This window comes from Podarcis pityusensis (assembly GCF_964106645.2).
Source record: "Podarcis pityusensis genome assembly, chromosome: 11".
Taxonomy (NCBI): domain Eukaryota; kingdom Metazoa; phylum Chordata; class Lepidosauria; order Squamata; family Lacertidae; genus Podarcis; species Podarcis pityusensis.
Window position 1 is genome coordinate 34808461 of NC_138036.1, and position 23875 is coordinate 34832335.

General features: G+C 38.7%; 1 protein-coding gene across 4 annotated transcripts in view; it reads left to right on the forward strand.

Annotated features, from left to right (window-relative positions):
- Positions 1-23875, forward strand: part of ADGRV1 (adhesion G protein-coupled receptor V1) — a 236191-nt gene that overhangs the window by 72902 nt on the left and 139414 nt on the right. For all 4 annotated transcript variants that reach the window (XM_080972136.1, XM_080972135.1, XM_080972133.1 and 1 more), the window contains 20 exons: positions 4816-4946; positions 5906-6005; positions 6577-6756; positions 7276-7439; positions 8335-8428; positions 10028-10106; positions 10865-11003; positions 11689-11830; positions 13020-13282; positions 13792-13967; positions 15352-15476; positions 15731-15897; positions 16584-16730; positions 17133-17240; positions 18121-18373; positions 18975-19097; positions 19904-20126; positions 20980-21184; positions 21862-22008; positions 22474-22729. In XM_080972136.1, the coding sequence (XP_080828262.1) occupies positions 4816-4946; positions 5906-6005; positions 6577-6756; positions 7276-7439; positions 8335-8428; positions 10028-10106; positions 10865-11003; positions 11689-11830; positions 13020-13282; positions 13792-13967; positions 15352-15476; positions 15731-15897; positions 16584-16730; positions 17133-17240; positions 18121-18373; positions 18975-19097; positions 19904-20126; positions 20980-21184; positions 21862-22008; positions 22474-22729 (3222 nt within the window). The remainder of the gene's footprint in view (positions 1-4815; positions 4947-5905; positions 6006-6576; positions 6757-7275; positions 7440-8334; positions 8429-10027; positions 10107-10864; positions 11004-11688; positions 11831-13019; positions 13283-13791; positions 13968-15351; positions 15477-15730; positions 15898-16583; positions 16731-17132; positions 17241-18120; positions 18374-18974; positions 19098-19903; positions 20127-20979; positions 21185-21861; positions 22009-22473; positions 22730-23875) is intronic.

Below are 23875 nucleotides of genomic sequence, written 5' to 3' on the forward strand. Positions count from 1 at the left end.
TAATGTGAAATTGACATTCCTAACTGCACACACTCTCCGCCTGCAATGGTTGGAATTGACCAAATCTTGTTTCGTTAGTATTTAAAATGTGGATGGTGGAACCTGCATGCCTCTTTCATGTTTTTGATGCATTTTCTGATACAGTGCTGCCTTCTCTTGGAAAGAACGACAGTAACTGTTAAGCAAAAATCTGCAGGCCCTGATATATCAACTGCCTAATCTATGTATATATCTCTTGTATGCGAAAGGTCATCGTTACCGTTTTTGGGAAGTTTCTACATAGGTCACCATTGTTGATTCTGTGCTGCTGTATGCCTGAGCTTTCTTACTTTTCTTTCCCACATTAATGGCTCTCATGAGCATGTCAAAGCAGCTGTAACCTGACATGCTAAGAAGATCCATCAATGAGCACAAGGAATTAACACAAACTGTATGGTGACCTTCATGGACTCTGTTTGCCACCATGTTTTCTTCACACACACACACACACACACACACACACACTGTACTGTGGAGCTGAATAACTTTTAATTATAGAATTTAGAGACCGCAGTGAACATTTAGCTTCCAGGTTCTAAAGTTTAAGAGTACTTTAGCTTTATCCAGACACGTTCATTTAAAAAGAATATTCAGTAGATATTCAAAAAGTTCTGAAATGGCTAAACATTTCCTTTGGTGTCAAGCTTTCATTTTTATTAATTAGTGCTGGGGTCATCAACATGTTTCCATATTAGGAAAATCCAACCCATTAAGGTGCTCCCTCCCTGAAACAGGCAGAACCTAACCTTATTACTCAACCAATCTGCCATCTTGGTTGCACTTACGGTTTCCTCAGTTCTTTACACCTATCTCAGAGCCCCACTTTCTACTGCTTCCAGCACTAACCTGTTATGATGAGCATCGACCCATGTTGATGAGGGAATGAAGGTCATCATTCCATCATCAAGTGATGACTTGGTCCTCAGATTGTTTGTCCTAAAGGAATTCAGCTGAAGCAGAGGGAGCTATTCTCGAGAAATGGTTTTGAGGACTGCAGGCCATGATTTCGGAATTATGTAGAATTAGGCCATGATTTTGGAATTATGACAGTTTTTAAAATAATAATAATAATAATAATAATAATCCCTTCACACTATCTTTCAAAAACATACTCCCTTTATCCATTAGAATGAGGGAATTCTTAACATGTGCCCTTGTAATTCTGCATTGCACAATACTATTTCCAAGGGTATCAATCTTTGGTGTAATAAAAGCAGATAAAATGTCAATTCCTCAAATGATTGCACTGCATACCAAACTTGGCCATTTTTCTTAATCACCGGGTTGTACCTTAAGTAGATCTGAGTAATGTGCCCCAATTCAGTGGGAACTTCCCTATCTCCCATTCTATTCTGTTATGCCATGTATGATCAAGTTGAGATTCCTGCATTACAAGGGGGTTGCACTCAGTAACCCTTGGGATACCTTCCAACTCTGCAATTCTGTGATTCTCTCCTCCCCTTGCACCTACACAAATCTGTTCTATGGGTTTCCCCAACCCTCTGAAACTGATTTGGGGGTGGTTTAGGGTATGTGTGCCAGGGGGAGGTTAAACAGTGGAAAGCCCCATTGCACATGTGGAAATCTTTGCATGGGCAGGATGCGTTAATTGGATACTGCTCGTTACCATGGTCCAATACTGCCATCATTAAGGGACTGGAGGTAGCCTGTGGAGGCTTTGATTTTTATTATATCTCATGTATATGAAAACCCATGGACATGCTCATTGTCATGCAAACACCATCAGACACACTGAAGACTGTTCCTGACATTACATGTTTTAATTTCAGTCTGTAAAAACACTGACTGGACAGTGCCCAATATTGTTCATATTTGTAATGTCGGAAGGGCCGAATGTAAACATGAAAGCTGATCTCAACCACCATCTGATGTAGTCTTCTTTTAGACAATTTGCCAGCTACACTCTGTATCATAATGTGTTTTATTAGGAATGATATAAAATAGTGTTGTATAAAGGTGTGTTGAACTATATTGAGTCTTATTTGTGCATTTTGCTATTGTGGACTTTTTTACACTTTTATTAATTTGCTTTTTGATATTGGTGCAAAATTCTCAAATAGGATAAAATGTATTTCAGTACAGTACAAAATATTATTGGGATGGGGTGGAGGCGGCGGGGGGGGGGTTATATTTTGTTTCTCCTCCAAAACTGGTAGTCTGGGCAGAAAAGAAAAATTCAAACAGTTAGAATAAGACATGCATTGCATTTATGCAAATTGTATGTGGGCTTATTGCTGATATAACCTTAATTTTTGTATCTCTACAAATAGTTCCTAGAAATCCTAGTGCAGGTTCCCAAACACTTTTATAATTCTGAATAACATTAAACTTTGTGATGTGAATTGATAGTTTTAATGTTGTTTTTTAATAGTTATATTATTATTTTGGTGATAAATACATACAATCCAACTTTGATCTTTCAAAATTAAAACAATGACTACATACTCAATATTATATTCTGGCAATATTGAAAATAACAACCATCTAATCTGAAAATTGTCCCTTTGTTACTTTCCTTCCAGTGCCCTACAGCACATGTTGTTTTATCACTTCCGGTTATGTAGTTATACATGAGATGTGTGTTTGGAAGTAATTATTGTAGTACAGTAATACTTTTGGTAAAACAAAAAACATAAATTGTGGTCTACGTAGATTATGGAAATTGAGAAGGGCAGTGAAACTAATTCCCCAACTATTGTAATGATCCAGTTCAGCCTTCCCTCCCGCCCTTCAGTTTTGAAATCTGAAAGCTTTGGCAGTGATTAGCCTGTCTTTCTACTGAAGTAGAACAATTTTAAGTGTATTTTTGTGGCAGGGACACTGCCACCACCAGAGTGCTGTTGGTCCACTCTGGCCAAAGTAGGACTGAGGAGAGAGCAGTTTTTGTTTTCCCTTCCACTAACATGAAGAAAACTACCTATGCTTCCTCTGGTGTCATTTGGGGCCCCAAACAATGGGGATACAAGGAGACATTGGAACTGGCAGTTCTTAGACCACTGAATGCTTTTGCAGCCCCCAGTTTCACACCTACTGCCCTCATGAACGCTGCCTGCAGTAGATCTATGCCTCCTGGGCTTTCTGTGAGCATACTTGGAGCCTTTGTGCTAGGCATGATTTCCCCGCAGTGAAGCTCCTTTCCATCACCAGAGAAGCTTTTCCATTCCTTCCTATACCCCCTCAGTCACATCTTCCGTGAGGGTGAGAACTGCTGTCTTGGAAGCTTACTTTAAAAAAGAACAACTAAGTTTGGATTCTCAGTTTGCTCTATCCTAGTACCCATGTGTTTTCACAGTGTGGGTAAGGAATAGCCATATATATACAACCTGGTTATAATTGTGAGTTAAATTTTAAAAGACGAATACTGTCCCCTCCACCTTTTTTGCAACGAAAACAGAATTTAAGAGTTTCAGGAAAAAACACATATTCAGTAATATAAAAATAGTTCATAACAATTACACTTGCACAATAGGTTGCTCTATGTATCTAATGTGTAAAATAAATGTTCTCTACTATATTTACATTTTCCTTCCTTTGACCCATGCAATACTGTATGTACTGGCAAACTGAAACTTTGCTCACCTGAAAAAATGCAGTAGTAATACATAGGCAGCATAATTGTGACAGGGCCATAGGTTTTCTGCAAGTCAAAACCATTATTTATTTTTTAAATTAAAATGTACATTTTGCATATTAACTTTTTGGGCACGCTGCAGTGTATACAGTTCTTGGTTTATTTATTCACATTGGTTATACCTGTTTGATTATTTCAACATAGATGCTAATTATTTACAATATCAGAAGAGGGGGAATTTTTTTTAAACGCATATTAACCCATGTTGTCCTATTAGCAAAACTGCACTCCATCAAAAGCACTGTCATGGCTGTGCAGAAAACTTATGTTCCTGGCATATACTTCAAGTCTTATATGTATTACATGTACATTAGATGTGTATGCATTACATCTATACTTATATTCACATACTAAAATATGAATGAGCAATATCTATGCACATGATATGTCAAACACAGGTAACGATTAACTTTTTGTGAACTCTTCCCTCTGAAATCAAAGAAAATTGTAACACTGATGTTATCATGTAAGTTTTAACTGAAATAAATGGAATCGACAGGTAATTACAAGCATTTTTCTGCATGCATTGTGTAACATTCCACTACGGTGCAATGTTACATTATATGTATCTTTCTTGTAAACACTACTTTAAGTAATCACATGAGACAGCTAGTACATACAGCATTTATTTTTTCTTTTAGTTGATGGGAGTTTATTTTTCTCCCTCTTGCTGTTTTTTTTGCATGTTCTGTTGGTAATTTGCTTTCAGTTGTGTTTATACTTAAATTCTTTGCATGAATTTTATATATTTCCTTGCATTCCAACAAATCTGGGTCTTTTTTCACTAAACTAATTCATTAATAGGGTGTCTAAAGCAAGACTTTCTATATATACCTGATAGTTGTTTTTTTTTAAGGATGCTACTGTGATTATTTCATTTACAGTTTGCATGCTTCAGGGTCTTTTAAGAGCAATCCCGGCAGTGGAAACAACTCACCAAAAACTTCTCATGCACATTTGCCATTATAATGACTTGGAGCTGCTTAAGAGCACATTGGTATACTTGGAAAACTTGTGTTTGCTGCAATGGGGACTGTACAGGAGAAGTTCTGGGTGGGTTATACACAAAATTTGCATCTCTTTCCTTATGGTTACTATTGTGTTCTGCTTTCTTTAATTCGTAGGAGAGTTGCTGTCGTTTCATGTCCTAAGGACTGCCCCAGGAGCAGGGAATGTCACTGTTGATTGGAAAATTGTTGGACCCCACTTGGAACATAATTTTGAAAATGTTTCTGGCATGCTCTTTTTTTTGGAGGTAACTACAAAATGAATACATAAAGAGGAAGTATGAATGGCTGCAATTAAGCACAGCAGATTTCTTTCCTTATCGAATTGCCTACTTTACTGTCTTAAAAATCCAGTGCAAAGCTCTTTATCCAGAGTCAAGTTCTATTTCCACTGAATGCCGTTCACTGGGGTTGGAGAGCCTATGGTTGCATGTGGATGGGAGCCCAGAGAGAGAAGGAGGGGGCAGGGAACTGAAATGGATGGAGTAAAGAAAGGAGGAGAGGGAGAAAGCCTTCTGTAAGCAGTCAGTTTAGAGCAGGGGTAGGCAACCTAAGGCCCGTGGGCCGGATGCGGCCCAATTGCCATCTAAATCTGGCCCGCGGACGGTCTGGGAATCAGCCTGTTTTTACATGAGTAGAATGTGTCCTTTTATTTAAAATGCATCTCTGGGTTATTTGTGGGGCCTGCCTGGTGTTTTTACATGAGTAGAATGTGTGCTTTTGTTTAAAATGCATCTCTGGGTTATTTGTGGAGCATAGAAATTCATCCCCCCCCCAAAAAAAATATAGTCTGGCCCACCACATGGTCTGAGGGACGGTGGACCGGCCCATGGCTGAAAAAGGTTGCTGACCCCTGATTTAGAGTCCTTGTAACAGTGATCTCTTCCTCTCCAAGCAGGAAATCTGCTGGCAGAAAGGGAGAAAGAGAAAATGGAGTTGCTCCACCCTACTGTTAGCTCTGGCTGCTTCCAGCAGCAGTACGTGTGCCTGACAGATTATCCCCAAGGGTTTGTGGCCCTTGAAAGTAAAAAAAAGTTCCCACTTGGGTTTTGCAAGATGCTGAGGAATCAGTTCTGGCTTGTGGTAAAACAGCTACAGGAGCTACGGGGCTGTGATCTTCTGTAATGGAACTGAAGATGTCTTAACTGTTTATAGTACTCAGTTGTCCATTGCCTAGTGGTTCACTGGTTTCTCCCTTAAATAACAGGGATCACTGAATGCAACATTTTACGTTCACTTGTTGGATGACCATATTCCTGAAGAAAAAGAAGAATATCAAGTGATTCTGTACAACGTTAGAACTCAAGGTAACAATGGAGGTCACAATGGAGAAACAGCAAATTAGGGCTCATCTGCACATGCATGCTTATTACTTGAGCACTCAGCATTTTGTGGTTTACATGTATTAACAGATTCAGCAGAATGTATTAAGTGATTCAGATGAAAATCATTGTGTCTGAAGTGATGTGAGGTGCTAGTGATGTTTTGTCTGTAGTGCTTAATCTGTGATGTCACAAAGGCAAGTGATCACATCATACTACAGTGATCAGGTGAGGGGTATGTCTTTGTGAACATTGATGCCAGTTGCCCGGAAACTGCAGAGCAGTAGGGAAGGACATTGGCCTCTGGCCTTAGGACCACTAGGAGGCTGCAAACTCTTCCTCCCAGGTAGAATAGCCTGCTTTGACCTTCCCTGCCAGCCCTAGAGGGAACACTTATAAGAACTTTGACTTTAAGAGATAGTGCTTGAGTTAAATTATAGAGTTTGCAGCATCTTCAAGAAACAACTAAACTGATCTTTGGGCTATTTAAACAACAGCAACAAAATACCGTGGGTGACAGTTCTGATTAACATAGTCTATTGATTTTGTTTTTCAGGGATTGCTTCTTCTGGAGCTGCTATCTTGGATAGCCAAGGCTATGAAGCAGTTTTGACAGTAGAGGCGAGTGATGAACCACATGGAGTTCTGAGTTTTGCTCCTTCATCTAGAGTTGTTTTGGTACAAGAGGGAAATAAAACCATTCAGCTTTTCATTAACAGAGAATTTGGATCTCTAGGTTGGTATGTGGAGTGGGTTGGATTCTAAATTAATTTTATGTATTTAATAATGCTTGCATGTGTGTGTGTACCCACACATACACACACACCTTTCTACTAGCTCAGATGGGGAACCTCCGGCCCATGGGAAGAGCGGGTAGGGGAAAGAGATTGTGTGAGTTGGTGACTGACTATTTTTGCTCTGGCTATATTGCTGCCTGCTTTAGCCCCATCCACAGTTTGCAGATTATCTCTAAGGGCACCACCACCAACGAAATGCGATAGAATATTGTATCAGGGTGGAGGTGGAATTGGAATATCTGGAAAGAAAACATGTCTGAAATACTGAACAGGAGCAGATTCTAGTTGTTGAATGTAAATTACTGTTTTTTCATAAATTTGTCGCATATGTAAGTCATTTTACATACCTCTCACTTCCACAAGAATATATGGAATTGACAAGAGTTATTTATGTCTCTTCATGTTTCAACTCCCTTGACTGGAATTATTGCTGAAGTCTTTTCTTGCATGCTCACTAGGTGTTATCAATCTCACCTATGCAACAGTTCCAGGATTTCTTGGCATAAGGAATCAAACCGACGTGATTTTGGCTGAACCAGGAGTTGATTACATACCTGTATCGGGGTCACTGCTTTTAGGAGAAGGTGAAACATTGGCTACCATAAATGTTACTATTCTAGAGGTAAATAGTAATTCCATTCAACAACAAAAAATGATTCTGATGGATGCAGGATTTAGGCCATAATACTTTGAATATAACAGAGTCATATTTATGCTATGTATATTTTATTGCTGTATGGAGTTAATTGTAGATGCAACCACCCACCCATGGTTGATAAGTCATGGGGAACAGTTACAAACAGAGATATGAGATGCATACAAGTGAGATCAGCTGGTTTATTTGGCTGCCGTCACAACCAGTGTGATGTAATAATGGATCACTACACATTTTTCATTTTCAATCTCTTGGCTACACTATGCAGTAAATCTTCATTGACAGAACCAGCTCTTGTCACTGTTACAGTGGACACTCGGGTTGTGAACATGATCCGTGCAGGAGAAACGTTCACAACCCACAGTGTTCGCAACCGCAGCGCTGCGTCTGCGCATGCGTGGGTCACAATTTGGCACTTCTGCACATGTGCGAGCGCCGAAACCCGAAGTAACCTGATCTGGTACTTCCGGATTCAGCACAGTGCGCAACCCGAAAACACGCAACCTGAAGCATCTGTAACCCAAGGTATGACTGTAAATCATTTAAAATTACATCATATATTATTTTACATATGTTATGTGAAGACCCACCTGAGGGCAGGTAATTAATTATCTTTTGGGAGAGAAGACTCAAACGACCTTGTGTAATAAGTACTCTAAGGCAGGGGTGGGAGCATAAGGAATGAATGTCTCATACCTTGCTCCTCTCAGTCTTGGCTCTGGCCCCACCTACCACTGGCATTTGACCCCCTGAAGGTTCCCTACCCCTGTTTTAGGATGTTAAAGAGGGCCTTCTTTGATTATTCTTGAAATGCATGTTAAAATACAATAGCATGAGCATTTATTGTATTTCTGTTTTTCAGGATGATGTACCAGAGTTACAAGAATTCTTTCTGGTTAATCTTACGTCTGTGGAACTCATCATGCATCCTTTGACATCTTTCCCTCCCAGACTTGGTATGCATTTCACATCTTTGCATTAGCGCCACACTATATATCAAGTATATATCAAGTAATATACGCAGTGTGTGACTTGGATATATTTTCTTGCACTAACTTTTATAAATACAAAAGCTTTCAAAATACTTTTTGGTGTGCATCAGACAGCACCTTACATTAAATGCATAGCATTCAAGCTGTATTTGCATTTAAATACAGGTATGGCTTGGTAGGGTTCCTGGTAGAAAAGTGCAGAAGTGGCTCATCGGTTGGGGTGGAATACCTACGTAAGGTTCTTGGCAGGCAGGTCACTGTTGCTTACTGAGATGGCGTGCGGCAAAGGCTGCGCTGTCAGTATAGTGCAAATGCACCAGCAGAAGCCCCGGAGTGTGTGTCCACTGCACCAACCTCCCTGCCACTTTACCCTTCCCCCTCCTACCTGACCAGCCTCTTCTGGGAAAGTGTTAGCAATGTACTCAAATTCCCATCTATGTTGTGATAGTGAAGCCAAACTGTTTTGTGAAAAATGCAAACTGCCCATTCTCCATAATTTCCTCTCACCAAAGCGCCTTCTTTGGAGCTCTTAAGTGTATATGCCACAAGGCCTGAGAACTACAGACCTGTGCCACACACTCTGTCATTTGAGTTGTGTTCTCCCTTTGTGGTTGGGTGTTGGGTTGCATGATACCATATGCTCTGACATGATAGGGAGTGGCTGTCATTGAGTTTCTCTACCAGATCTGGGACTGGTGTAAAGTTCTGCTGTTGACACAGGTGGTGTGATCTGGAGGAGTATAGGATATGATGTAAATTTGCTAATTTTGGCCATTGCACCCACTACTTTTGCTGACAGTTATTGCTCTACCCTGGGAGTGTTCTGTTGGCATATAAGTAGGGTGGGGTTTTCAAAGATGTAGCTGATATGCGGTGGCATATCTGCTGTTCCATTGGTGCAGTTGAGCTTCCTCTAAATCAGTGTTTCTCAAACTTGGGTCACCAGCTGTTGTTGGACTACAACTCCCATCATCCCTGACCACTGGTCTGCTAGCTAGGGATGATGGAAGTTGTAGTCCAACAACAGCTGGGGACCCAAGTTTGAGAAACACTGCTCTAAATCCTCAATCCCTCTGTATAGCATTGCATCCTTAGTCCCTTTCAGCAAGTAACTGACTTGGGCATGGACTGAGTCTGTGCTTTCAGTACTCCTAATGCATCTGGCTATTTTCAGTATACCTCTAATATTTTATCTTTGACCTCCTTTATTTGCATATCTATAGACTTGGCTGGGTTAATTCATTACAAACTTAAAGGTAAATAGAAAAATATATTGTAGTTCGCTTGAGATGTGTATTCTAGAGGTAGTGTAGAAAATATTTAGACCTGTGGTATAATTAGATGTCTGTTCTATTGCTTTCATTCAGTAAAGACAATGCATCTGCTTTCAGAACTAATCAACTCCCATACTTTGTGGATAGATGTTGTTTATTGACTTTGGTAACTCATAAATATATAAATATAGTAATAAATATCCACTGTTCTCAAAACATTTGTGCATCATCCAGAAATCTGAACAATGCTTAAAATATTATGCGCTACTAAAACCTATTTTATCTTTAGATGTGGATGGTTTAGCAGCACAGGTTATTATTGATGCAAATGATGGAGCAAGAGGAGTAGTTGGCTGGCAAAACACAAAGTAAGTCTCATCTTCAGCTTATGTTTATTTTCAGTTGTTTGAGCACTGAACTGTTTCCTCTGGTGTTACACAGTTGATAGTTTTGAGCAGTCAAAGTTCAGATGAATTCTAGATAAAACCTATGATCCAATGGATAGGATACTCCAGAGTATCCTGATTTATCTAAGAGTTTTCCCCTCAGAATTTGCTTCCCCCAACTCCTCAAATGCTTATAGTTTCCTAATTTCAAATAGCAGGTTAGGCTCTTTGGAATTCCTATAGCTATATGTGGGAGACACTGTGTTATACCTGGGAGATCTTGGTTGAAATCCTCACTCAGACACTAAATTTTCTGACTGATGTTGGGGTGTGGGAACTATGCATGCTACCTGGAGTGTGTGTGTGTGTGTGTGTGTGTGTGTGTATCCTATCTAGGAATTGGACCTGGGACACTCTGCTTGCAAAGTGAACATTGTACCCCTGAGCTATTTCCCTTCCCCAAGTATATTAGTGCCCATAACTAAAGTATTTTTGCAACTAGCGCCTCAGCTGATCCCCATTTTACCAGCATATCACTTGTTGTCTATAAAGTTAGGGTTGCCATATTCCCAAAAGTGAAAATCCTGACAGAGTTGCTGAGCTGCCCGATTCCCAGATGTGTCCGTGGAAACCCGGACATATGGCAACCCTAATGAAGTATCTGAATATTGCCAATGAAATCATAAACTTGTTGTCAATACATATAATTGGGAAGGGCTGTACTTCTTTTCCCCCAACAGTTTTGAAATAAGTGAAGTAAATGGAAGTTTGACATTAGTGGCATTCCGGGACCGAGGATCTTTCGGCAAAGTGTCCTTGTTCTTGTATGCTCAGAATCTGGAAGCACATCAAGGGCTGGATTTTAATTTTTCCTCACAGGTAAGAACTAACCTTAATAAAAAATACTTTTCACCATAGTACCAGCCATCTGATTTGTTTCAGCAGTGAAATATAATCAGACAACATGCCTAGTTAGAATTTTTAAATTCTAGGGCTGGAAGGAGAAGAAAGGAGAACCTAGATTGCTTTCTAGAAGGGAAAGGAAGCACAAACATCTTGACAGGTTAATAATAATAATAATAAATCACATATGGAACCTTTTTCATATGGTGAGCACATATAATATGAATGTAAGAGAGGAGAGGGATCGAGCCCACTTACAACCTCCGGGCATTCACCCAAAGGTCAGAACAGATCTATTCATGTATGATCAATGCACCATATGATCAGGAACCATGAAAAAGGCAGGTTTCACAGCTGCATGGAGAGAGCTTGTAAGTGTATATATTATATATAGACATGTAGGTTCAGTTCTGACCTTCAGATAAGTACTTGGAAGTGAGGATGAAAGGCAGATAGGATCACATTCCTGAGCTCCACATGTGCCTTGAATACTCATTTGTCATCTGAAAAGGATTTATAATGTCTTTAATACTTACCATCACTGGTTTGGAAAAGTCACCTAAGATTTGCATCTTTCTTCCTATCTTTATTTGTTGAATTTTTATGAAGTATTGAATTTTGAAATGTTCTAAAATACCGTGTCATTGTGTTTTGTTGCTAGACACTTTCTTTTGCTGATGGAGAAAGGTATAAATATGTTGATGTTATGATTTTTGATGATGAGATTCCTGAAGGGGATGAGAGATTCCAGCTTATTCTGACAAACCCATCCCTTGGGTTAGAGTTAGGCGAAAACACAACAGGTAACATTAACTAAGCTTAAAACTAGTTCTGTATGTTGTGATTACAGAATTACATTGTACAAACCATAGTTAACCCCAGTGGATAATTACACTGGTCAACAACAAATTTGTTGTCTGCGTTTTTTCAGTTGATTTAGGACGAATCTGATGCGCTGAATCCAAAAATCACATTGGTTTTGCTCAATCAGGTCAAGTTTTTGAGCTATGGCCACATGTCGTTTTTTTACGTTTTTGTTCACATGTACGCTTGTGTGGAGCATTTTAGAAGAAGTTGGTGGGGGTAAAATGCTATGTCAAATAATTGTTTTGATTGGAAATGATTATTTTAATGACAAGAAGTATTCAGGTCCGATAGTTCTGGGTGATTATGTCGAAAAGGGATCAGTTTGAAGTCATAAAACCTTGAAATCTTCCATAAATTGGTGCGGCAAAGCATAAAGTTGGGGGATCAAAACTAAGTTAATGGGGCAGCCGCCCCATGAAGTATCCTGATCTTCAATCAGCACGTCGTCCTGTAGCTCATTGTGATGAAATTCCAGTGCCTATCTTCGGAGAACTTCCTGACATTAGTGACGAATATGCCTCCAGTGTTGAAGGACATGAAGAAGAAGAAGTGGTTCTTGAAGATGATGCTCCACATCCATTTTTCCAAAAGGAGTTGAGTGATCTAGTTCGCGACCTCAGCTTGTCAAAGGACTCTGCCAAACTGTTGGCATCCAGATTGAAGGAAAAAAACTTCCTCTCTGACAGTGCTCGCATCAGCTTCTTCCGCAACAGGCATCAAGAGTACCTCCGTTTTTTCTCAGAAGAGAAGGACTTGATGTACTGTGCAGATATTGTGCAGGTTCTGCTCAAGCTTGGAGTGCCACAGTACGAACCCAAAGATTGGAGACTGTTCATTGACAGCAGCAAGCGATCACTGAAATGTGTTCTGCTACACAACGGCAACCAGTTTGCCTCTATTAGCAGCAAACAATCTGTGGTATTGTTTTGCAATTAGTTGAAGAAATAGTAGCATCACATGTTAAATGTTGTACAATGGAAAACACATACTTAATAGTTGATTCTAAGATCCAGCATTATTTTGGGGTTGTATAGCAACACATTTGCATTTTTGCTCCTGTATGTATAATATGGGTAAGATTATCCTAGATGAATTTTAATAATTGCATTCATTTTCTGTTCAAAGCCACTGTTACCATCCTTGCCAGTGATGATGGCCATGGAGTTTTGTCCTTCAACAACAGTGAACATTTCTTTCTAAGGGAACCATCAGCACTATTTTTAATGGAAAGTGTTGCAGTACTCACCATTATCAGGGAACCTCCTCAGGGAATCTTTGGAACTGTGACTGTCCAGTATCTTGTGAGAGAGATAAATTCTTCTGAAGCATCTATAGATTTGACTCCATCACAAGGCTATGTTGTTCTAGAAGAGGGAGTCAGATTCAAGGTAATATGCAGGTAGTTATTACAAAATGGAAGAATTGTTACTTGGTTTCATATAGTGATGAGGAAGAAATTCCTATTTTAATGAGAACCTATACTTATTGTTTTCTGTACCAATATACAAAACAAAACTTTGCTTTCCTTCAAAATTCACACACCTCCAAATTTTATGATGCAATTTTCCAACCCAAAGATGTGTTACAATAAACTATATATGAGAGGAAAGTACAGAGTAAAATGCTTAAATTAGCAAAAATTATGTACAAAAATATACTATAAGTGAAAATTTGCATGGTGGATCATTCAAAAACAGGTTTTTCTATTTTTATATGAAAATATGATTTCAGTGTTTGAAATGTTACAGTCCAGAATTCCGCCATTTTATTATGTGTAATGTGTAGAACAGTTCCAATATAATATAGTGAAGTTGGCATCTATCTACTTCCTGTTTCAAAAATTCATTGTCATTGTCTATGCAATAATTTCGCTTTATACATTTGTTTTCTCTTACAGACTTTGCATATAACTGCCATACTAGATACTGAACCAGAAATGGATGAACATTTTGTTGTTACCTTGTTCAGTCCAACAGGTGGAGCCAGACTGGGCACAAGAGTAGAAACTTTTATCACAGTGTTGCAGAATCAAGCCCCATTGGGACTTTTCAGTATCTTCCCAGTTTCAAATAGGTATACCAGCAATGCCATCATAGTAAATGCCACTTTTTGTTTGTTTGTTTGTGGATAGGATATTGTCCTGCATTTTATGTTGGTTCAATTATTCATTTTTAAAAATTTATGTTAAAATACTGATAAATGTAGATGCTTATAAACCCATAAGTCAAACATATCTAAGATATATCATTAAATACACAACTATAAGCACTGATATCATTACATATTTTTCATTTTCATAACTCAATTAACTGTTGTCAGCTCTTAACAAAAAACAACTGTGTTCTGTTTATTACCTCCTAATCCCTAAATTTCACTCACTTTAGACAATCATGCTAGCTGCCATACCTTGATAATCCATTCTTTAATAGTAGATGTCTTTGGATTCTACCAGTGTTTTGCACCTAACTTTTTTTTGTAGATGTCCATGAATCTGTTTACTAAAGAACAATTCTATTTTCATAAAAATACCTTAGAAGGCCCAAAGTAAGATGATGGGAGTTATGACACTTCATAGTTTGACATTTTATTAATTGCATTTACAGGGTGGGATCCAGAATATCCCTTGCATGAACAGACGTGCTCCCTCCATTTGAGGAAAATAATGAAATGCAGAGGAAGCTCCCACAGGAGGAAAGGGGAAAGGGTTGTTTTGTTTTTTTTGCTGATTCCCAGCCTGTACCGCCTCCCACAGCTTTCCTTGTGGCATAGGGGGTGACAAGGGAAAGAGGAATCAGAAAAAATTGACCCCTCCTTCTCCATCATAAACATTACATGAGCAGAGCTGCTCATGGGACCTTCAAATCTGAGTCGCAATTCCCACCCCACCCAGGACAGTTTGCACAGCAGGGTATATCTACTACATATGTAACATATGTGTTAATTATATTATTTGGGGTGAAATAAATAATATAAAACCTTATAGTGATTTTCTTTCATGTTGGTGCAAATGAATTTTGTCATGCCTATTGGAGGTACAGTGGAACCTTGGTTGTCGAACGTAATCTGTTCCGGAAGACCGTTCGACTTCTGAAATGTGTTCAACAACCAAAGCACAAAGGACTGTCAGCAATGAGAAAATGGAAAAACACACAATGAAAGCTGTTCAACTTCCAAGGTGCATTGAAAAATGGAAGCAATTACTTCCGGGCTTTCAGTGTTTGGGTTCCGAAACGTTTGGCTTCTGAGACGCTCAAAAACCGAGGTTCCACTGTATTATTTTCCAGTCAGATTCCATAACTGCTGGACCTAGTGGGTCTTTTCACACTTAATGTACCCAATCCCATGGTTTGGAGGATGGAACAGGCCTCAGATCCTAGTTTCGTGAAGGCCCTCCATACCCTAGTCTTATGAAGGACATTAATTTCTTTACTTTAGTAACGGTCTCCATAACTTTTAGGACAAATTCTCTCATAACTGAAGAAGGCAACACTACAGTCTACTTGAAAATATCCCGGAGCAATGGGATGAACACATCAGTGAGTGTGGAATGGGAAACACAGTCTGATTCTGCATTTGGGATAAGTAAGTCAATTCATGAGTAGGTTTTTTAAAATCAAATATTACAAATTGGCCTAATAAAACAAGGAGAATTAAGTTGTACCCAGGAGCTGACTTGACCAATGTCACTGGCTGTAAATCTATCACTATTTTCTCTGCTGCACACTTTTTCTGCTTTTGAGTTTGAGATGAGCCCTCGTTTCTATAATATGGGGTTCTCTTTCTTTTTCCCCTGCCAATACACACAGTAATTGGTGCATATTTTCTTCTTGTTGCAGAAGGTGGATTAAGCGTGTTGTCCATTTTACAAAGTTTTGCAGAAGAACCAATATCCAGCTGGTGCTTCATTGCAGCAGGGGACTCTCTCTATGGCATATTGTTGCGGACGTACCCAGCTGTAAATTCTTCAATATTCCAGTGGCGGGGAGTTTTCGTTCCTGTTGAGGTATATACACTGTTAGAAAACAAAGTGTTCCCATGTGAAAATAAAATGGAAAGAACAGCACTCAGGAATAATCCGGATTAATATTAGCACTGTTTCAGGACATACAAAATATTGCAACAACAGTAACAGGGAGCCAGTGTCCAACAACATCTGGTGGGCCACAGGCTTCTCAAACCTGGATCTCTACGGGCTTGAAGTGTTGCCAGTTGGTGGGGCAGGGCAGGCAGGGCAGAGCTGCTCACCTGCTTTTTCAACATCAAGCACCACCGCTGGTTCCTTAGAAGCTAAGGCACAAGGCACGGAGAGCTCAGTGTGGTACGAGCACAGTGGCAGGAATGTTGGATTGGCTCCGCCAGTGCACCTGCACTGTGCTTAGCTCTCTGCACCTTGTACCCCTCCCTCTCAGCAACTGGCAGTAATGCTCAGTGTTGGAAAAGCAGGTGAGCAACTCTGCCCTGCCTCACCAACCATTACTGCTGCTTGACAGCTGTGAGAACAGAATGATGATCTAGATGGACCTTTGACCTGATCCAACATTCTCTTCTTACGTACAGAGAATCTCCTTTGGAACCTGCCTTCATCTCACCTTAATATAACATTAAATAAATGTTTTTGTTTTAAAACAATTGTTCGTGCATGGTACTAAAAGTGCTTAAGTCATTGACGCCATGATTTCCCCCCCTTAGGATTTTAGTATTGCGAATCCTCATCAATGCATGGCATTTCAAATCAATGGCGCTTCCTACCTAATAATTACTCATGGTGGAATGAAACAAGATAGACCTTCTAACAACACTGTGTACTCCTTCACCCCTGGATTCCAGATGCTACAGGTAACGTTTTTAGCTCATCCAAAAGTTTTTTAAACCCAATATACTTACATAGATTTGGTGGAGTGCATTCACTCTCAGCATGCTTTCCTGTGATAGTTGTCATATAGTTGGAAGGGGGTCCAAACTGGGCTGGAGTAAGGAGAATTCCCCCCTTGTTTCCCAAATTTAAATCAAGCTCCAAGCAGCAATTAGGCATAATGGAGGAAATGTCAGCTACCTATTTTGTATTTGTTTTCCACCCTCTCTTCAGTGGCAGACCTGGGTCTTTAAAATTTCATTGGGACCCTGCCCGCCCGCCTCTTGCCTTCTGTTCTTCTCCATTCGCTACATTATAGTACAATATTAAATAAATTACATGCGTGTTAATGCCCTAAATTTGATAAATCTTTTTTTGCCTTGCAGATCCAGACCATCTTTGTGCCGGATAGCAGTGATATAAAGTTTTTCAGTTTGGACCAAAACCACTACTTGGTTATTGCAAGTTGTATGCCTGAATCCAATTCTCTCCAGGTTGAAAGACCTTCCTTATTCTTCCTGTGTAATGTGTGCTTGTTCTTTCGACTGTTTGAGATCAATGTATTCAGAACTTTTGCAGCATTCTGAATGGTTTAAGCATCTGAGTAGAAATAATGCACCAAATTCAATTTGATGTAATTGAAGTAAGAAGACGGGGGTAATTTCTGTCGTTGTTCAATAATTTGTAAATTGACTGCAGATGCCTACTATATATTTTCATAAACAAGATTTCTAAAGCACACCAATAAATATAGCTGGAATAAATATAGCTAATATAAGCTATATTATTCTGGAGTTGTCAGAGGTGCTTCTTTGCTTACTGACTAAACTGCTTGTTCTGGTATAGACAAATAATAAGTTAGAAATTTGGGTTGTATTGGACTTACATGTACCCTATCATAGCTTTCTGTTTGTAAGTACTGCATTTGTTTCTGATACTTTCATGAATGCTTCAGTTGATCAGTCAACCTCAAGCTCATTTTGAGGGTGTGACTTACAAGAGGCATATCCCGATTTTTCATATCCTAAATAAACACCATGCCAGTATTTCATATGTTTATTATATTTATATCTCAATGTGGCATACATACTTTCCCTCGTCCCCATTTTATCCTCACAACAATGATCCTGTGAGGAATGCTAAGTTGAGAGTGAGTGAGAAACTGGACCAAGTTCACCCAGTGAACTTCATGGCTAAATGAAGATTATGAACCCTGATCTCCCAGGTCCTAGTCCAACACTCTAACCACTACACCACACTGGCTCTTAATGACTTAATGTTGGGCTTAATGACATTTTAACATGACTTCTGATTTCCTTGTATATAGTCTGAGCTGTAACAAGAGGTGTTTTCTTCTCCCCTCATTTTCTACAGATTTTCCTCTGGGATAATGGCATCTTTAGATTCCATCATCAGCTCTCGGTGAATGGAGTTCTAAGTGTGGATCTTTTCTCAAGGGGAGGCACTACATATCTAGTTGTGGCTCCATCAGACACCTCACATGCTCCTCTTTTATACCAGTGGTCAGATAACAAATTTAGAAAGCTTCATGAAGTGCCAATCAATGGCGTAACAAGAGCCAAAGCCTTCATTTCTGGATCTGACATCTACCTAATTTTTGCAAAAGGTATTCATACAAACAAGAGCTGTTTGACAGAAATACATTAAGATTCAGCTGTTACTATGGAAATAGAAACATGAAATGGGAACGGAAATTACTTCTTTATGACTCTTATCAAGAAAATGTTTCTATGGCCTCTTTATTATATAAAAATCTTGTCCTTTCCAATGTAAGGTACACTTATGATACTGAATAATAAAAAATGGTAATAGTAATATTATTATTATTTTCTTCTATCTTGTTCTTCCTTCAAAAGGAATTCAGGATGGCTAGCAATGATCAAATGTGCAGCGTATACTTTTCAAGAAGCACATCAGAAGCTAGTAATTTACAATTATTTTGATTTCTACATTTTATTTGATTCTTAATATTTTTTTTAAAAAATTCTCGAATACTTTCACTTAGGTAGAAATTAATAAATAAAATCCCAGAAGTTGCTCCCATCTGTGGTTATAGTTATATCTTACTTTTGCTTTTCCTGAGATACATAAAATAAATAAATATTTTTAGGTACTACAGTGCTAGTCACTATGCAAATAATTACCTGATTATCTGGCTAAAATATTTGCATGCAAGCTTATGCTCTTCCTCTTCTTATTCTCCACAGGGCCCAACAATACATGTGAAGTTTTTGTGTGGGAGACAGGACAACCTTCATTCAGGCATTTTCAGTCCCTTTTTATAAAAGCTGTAAATGAAATCCATACTTTTGTCCCACCCTCAGGTGTAGGTATGTGGGTTTTTTGGTTGGTGTGGGGAGAAGGTCTTCTTACAGCTGGCTTCTACAAAATGCTTTCCCAACACTTTGTATCATCTCCTTGTTGGAAAAAGCATGCACATGGCAACATCATGTATAAATAGCACAAATATTCCTTTTTGCTGCACATGCATGCCGAGAGATGTTGCAGTTGGCCATGGTTTCTCAGTGTACATATGCAGGAAAATGATTGGGATACATTTATTCTGGTGTCAAAAAGTGTTCTAAGGTCTGAATCTAGAAGGATACTTAATGGGCATGATATTTAATGGGCATGTTTTTGTTGTTTTGTTGCTGATATTACCGTATTTTCTCTGTATGGCATACTAGTTCTGTGTAGTATCATGGAGTTGCATGAACATGAACATGAAACTAATATACTGAAGGATATTGATGCCAGGTTTAGAAGAAGCAAATAATTTAATGCAGGAAACAATCTTCCTATGAAATCAAAATGAAATGTCAATATTAGACAGAAAAATAAAAAGAGTTGATGAGACAGAAGTAATGTTAATTGCTAAAGCAATTTTATCCAGGCAGAGCAAGCATTTCATTATAGCTGAAAACCATTCTTTTCTAAACTTTATTTTTCATATTTAAAAAATAAGTTGAAAACTTTACTTGAAGTAAAAATATAAAGAGGAATTAAATGTTAAGCAAATGCTTAGATGTAACAAACATTGAAAGCAAACTAACCAACTAGCTCTTCTTTTCTTTCAATATAAACATTTTAAATTTGTCCCTCTAAAGTTATTTCCTTTTTCTGTTTCTTGATGCAGGCCACTTGCTCTTTGCTAGCAAGGATAAATCAGCTCTGTATTCTTGGAACTCAGAAAAAAACCAGTTCTCTCCATTGCTGGAAGCCCCTTCTGCCAATCATTTCACCACTGTCAGTGTAGTGTCTCTTAATTCCAACAAAAGTCTAATTGTCTTGTCTGCAGACTCCTACTCCTATATTTATGAGCTGACTGCAGTCTCCAACCAATCAGATTTTATACCGAGGTAGGTTCCTGATTTTATCCATTGACTTACAAGCAGACGGAATGAGTTTTTCCTGTCTAGTTTTAGTTGTAATGTCTAAAACAACTTTCATATCCACAATCTTCTTTCTCTTCCCTTTGCTTTAACTTTATGGGACCCTTATATGATCCTATAATCTACACTTCAGTTCTGACCCTTTGAATATCTAGTGAACATGAAAGCTTTGTACAAATCAGAAAGCTTTGTACAAATCAGTCACTGAGAATACTATCTGTGGATCTATGTAGAAACCCAGAATAGAGTAGGCAGGGAAAGGGGAGTAAACAGACATGCTGTAGAGCCAAAATAGTCAGGATAGAAGCCTCGTTTGCATTGTACATTTAAAACAGTCTTATACCATTTTATACAGAAATGGTTCCCCCCAGTGAATCCTGGGGACTGCCATTTAATAAGGGTTTCTGAGAGCTGTTGGGAGACCTCTGTCGCCCTCACCCTGGAGGTAAAAGTCTTTATTAATCTGATGTATTGCTCAATCTAGTCAAAAACACCTCCTCCGTCTTCTTAAGTTCAAAGGAGTTTAAAGTTAAGGTATGTTCTACTCATAACCATCCCTACTACATGCTGGCTCAAAAGAGGAAGAAAATACAATATAAATTGTTTGCTTAAAGTATGTATGAATAATATGTTTCTTGTAATGCTACATAAAATACAGCAAATGGTAACAGAAAACTTAGGAGTCAAATTTATACCTTTTAATTATTATGGTCTGTGATACATTTTATTTTTGCATGACAAACCCATTTTTTTGCTATGGTTGTCTTGGATAACTAGTCTTTAATTATAATTATGCTCTCTATATGTGTTTTTATGCTAGTTCAGGTGAACTGATATTTGAACCTGGAGATCAAGAAGCTGTGATAGCAATCAATATCTTTGATGACACAATCCCGGAGGAAGAAGAATTTTTTCGAGTACGGCTGAAAAATCCAAAGGGTGGTGCAGAAATTGGTCCTAATGGTTATGTTACCATAATTATACCACCAAATGATGATGCCCATGGAGTTGTTGCTTTTGCCCAGGTTATTGAGTTATATTAGAATATATTTGCAATGGACCAATATCAGAGCAATGTGAATACTTAGATCTATCATTCTGATGCATTATTATTATTATTTACTCCTTTTTTATATGAATGAAAATAAGTATGTTAGATGTGAGGCTACATAAAATCATGTCTAAATAGTTCCCCCTTTGCAAAATAGCCCACCAGGTTATTCACTGTAACTTGGAGCTTTTTATCATGTAATTCGCTTAGCTTACAATGGATCAAATTATACTAATACATGAAATTAAATTTACTGCATTTACACCTCTTAGCTTAGGGTATATATGTGGATTCCATCTCCCTTAATTTTATCTACAGAACAAACCTGTGAGGTTAGTTGGTCTGAGAGAGAATAGCTTGCCCAATATCTCCCACTGAGCTTCACTGCTAAGAGGGCCTCAGACCCAGGTCTCTAATCCAAGTCCACCATTCTAGTTGCTGCTCTATGCTAGTTTCCTGAAACATATGAGAACTTGGGCTATTTTAAAATGTGAAGTTAATGTATATGTAAAACTCCTTATATATTGATTTGGAAATGAAATATGAAGAATCAAGTCCGTCCGTCCCCCCATGCTACTTAGCTGTAACCTTTTTATGCATTCCTGTTGAAGTTGCTCACATGCTTTTCTATTTCATTTGTACATTTTTTAGAATTCTTTATTTAAACAAGTAGAAGAAATGGAAAAGGACACTTTGATCACCTTGAATGTTGAACGCTTAATAAGTACCTATGGACGTGTTACAGTACAGTGGGAGGCCCATGGGAGCATTAACGATATATTTCCAACTTCAGGGGTGGTACGTATTTTGTCAAGCTGAATATTAGCTGCAGAAACTGTGTACAGCTCTAATTACTAGTATACAAGCAACCTAATTAATTACTAAGTTGCATATGTAAGCACTAAAAATCATGTTTGCTGACAGATTAACAGGAGAAAAAGTTTTCTTCTATTGACTTGTGATATCATGGATAATGACTTGGTCATTTGAAATGTAGTTTGGTTTCCATTGTGAGCAATGCAGCCATTATGAGCTCCTGAGGAGCATGAGACCATATGGGATATGAACAAACCAGCCTAAATCATGAACTACTTGCATGAGCAAAAGTACAATCTGCAACATGCCTAATTTAAGCCTATTCATTTCAATGGCTCTACTCTGAGTAGATCTTAGTTGAATTCAATCTACTGTTTCTGAATCAATGTTTTATCCTAGGCTACTTTTAAAACATTCTGTTAAATATTTCCTCCTCAAAATCTTTAGATTACATTTTCGGAAGGTCAAGCCTTGTCCACAATCACCTTAACAGTCCTTGCAGATGTCATTCCTGAAGTTGCAGAGACTGTGATTATAACTCTTACTCGTGTCAGCACTATGGGAGTTCTGGATCCCAAAAGAGGAGCCACCATCGATCCAAACAGAGCAAAAGCTGTACTTTCCATTTTGCCTAATGACATTCCTTACGGCACAGTAGGATGGCATACAGACTCTCTCTTTGTTAAAGTAGCAGAACCTGAAGGTGAGTCAATTCTGTGATCCTCCTGTGAAAAGCACATTTTCTGTGATGGTAATTTGTTTTAACTGGTTTTAATATCAACATTTAAATTGCTATAACCCATCCTGGGACCTGCTGGTGATGGGCAGGTAATTAAAAATATTTCCAGATCTCTTTATGAGAACAGTTCAGCTTTACAGAGCAGTCTTGATTGGGGGCAGGGAAGAAAGAAGTACATCCACCTATTGGCTTGTGCCAGCTGTTGCTTCCCTTGCCCTCACTACATCAGCCCTGAGGAGAGCCTGAGGACCCAAAGTTGCCATCAGCCTGCCCCTTCCTTGCCTCAGAAAGTTTGGGGACTTTCATCTGTGGGGAAAATGCTGGCCTTTCAGCTCACCTTGGTGCAGCCGAGGCTTCCATAGTGGTAGAGCCCACTATCTACTGGTGCTCCTGTTCACTGGCAGACTGGAAAAGTTAAGATAGTCCTCTTAGTATTTTTTTTCTGCCTAATGAGTTAAAAAAAAACAAAACACATTTGAGATGCAGTGATATAGCAGTGAGATCCATATATTTTAACAAGAGAATGTACAGTATTATCTTTGCATCCTCTGTGCATGCATTTTGTACTTGTGCCCGAGTACAAAACACCTTACGAGGCTTGCTTCGCAAAATATTTCCACCCTCTGCTGTAGCACAGGGCTTGGACTCGCATGTTTTAGCCATCTAAATTTGCTTTTAGTCATGTCCAGTTTGGGCAGATTTTCTTGGTCCTGTTGATGCAATTTTTTAAATGTAATTTATTGAATGAGTTGTTGCTGTTCAGTTAGCCCTGCTGGATGCTTTTCAAGTTCTGATATAATGAAAGGGAGCAAAGCAAGGCAGATCCCAACATTTGTTGCTGATTCATTGCATCACAGTGTGTTCTGTTATTTCAACTGTTGTTTTATTTGAAGTAAATATATTGTTTTATTCATTTTAATGCCACTCTTCAGCTGAAGAAAACTCCAGAACAGCCTGGGATAAGGCAGTCCCTGTCTTAGGCTTACAATCTGAAGCATATGACACAAACAGAAAAGGGGTTGGAACATGGTGGAATCAAACTCTGGCACCACTTCTTAGTTACTTGGTTCTTGTAAGGACCAACCAGAATAAAACTGAGTTGAATCAAAT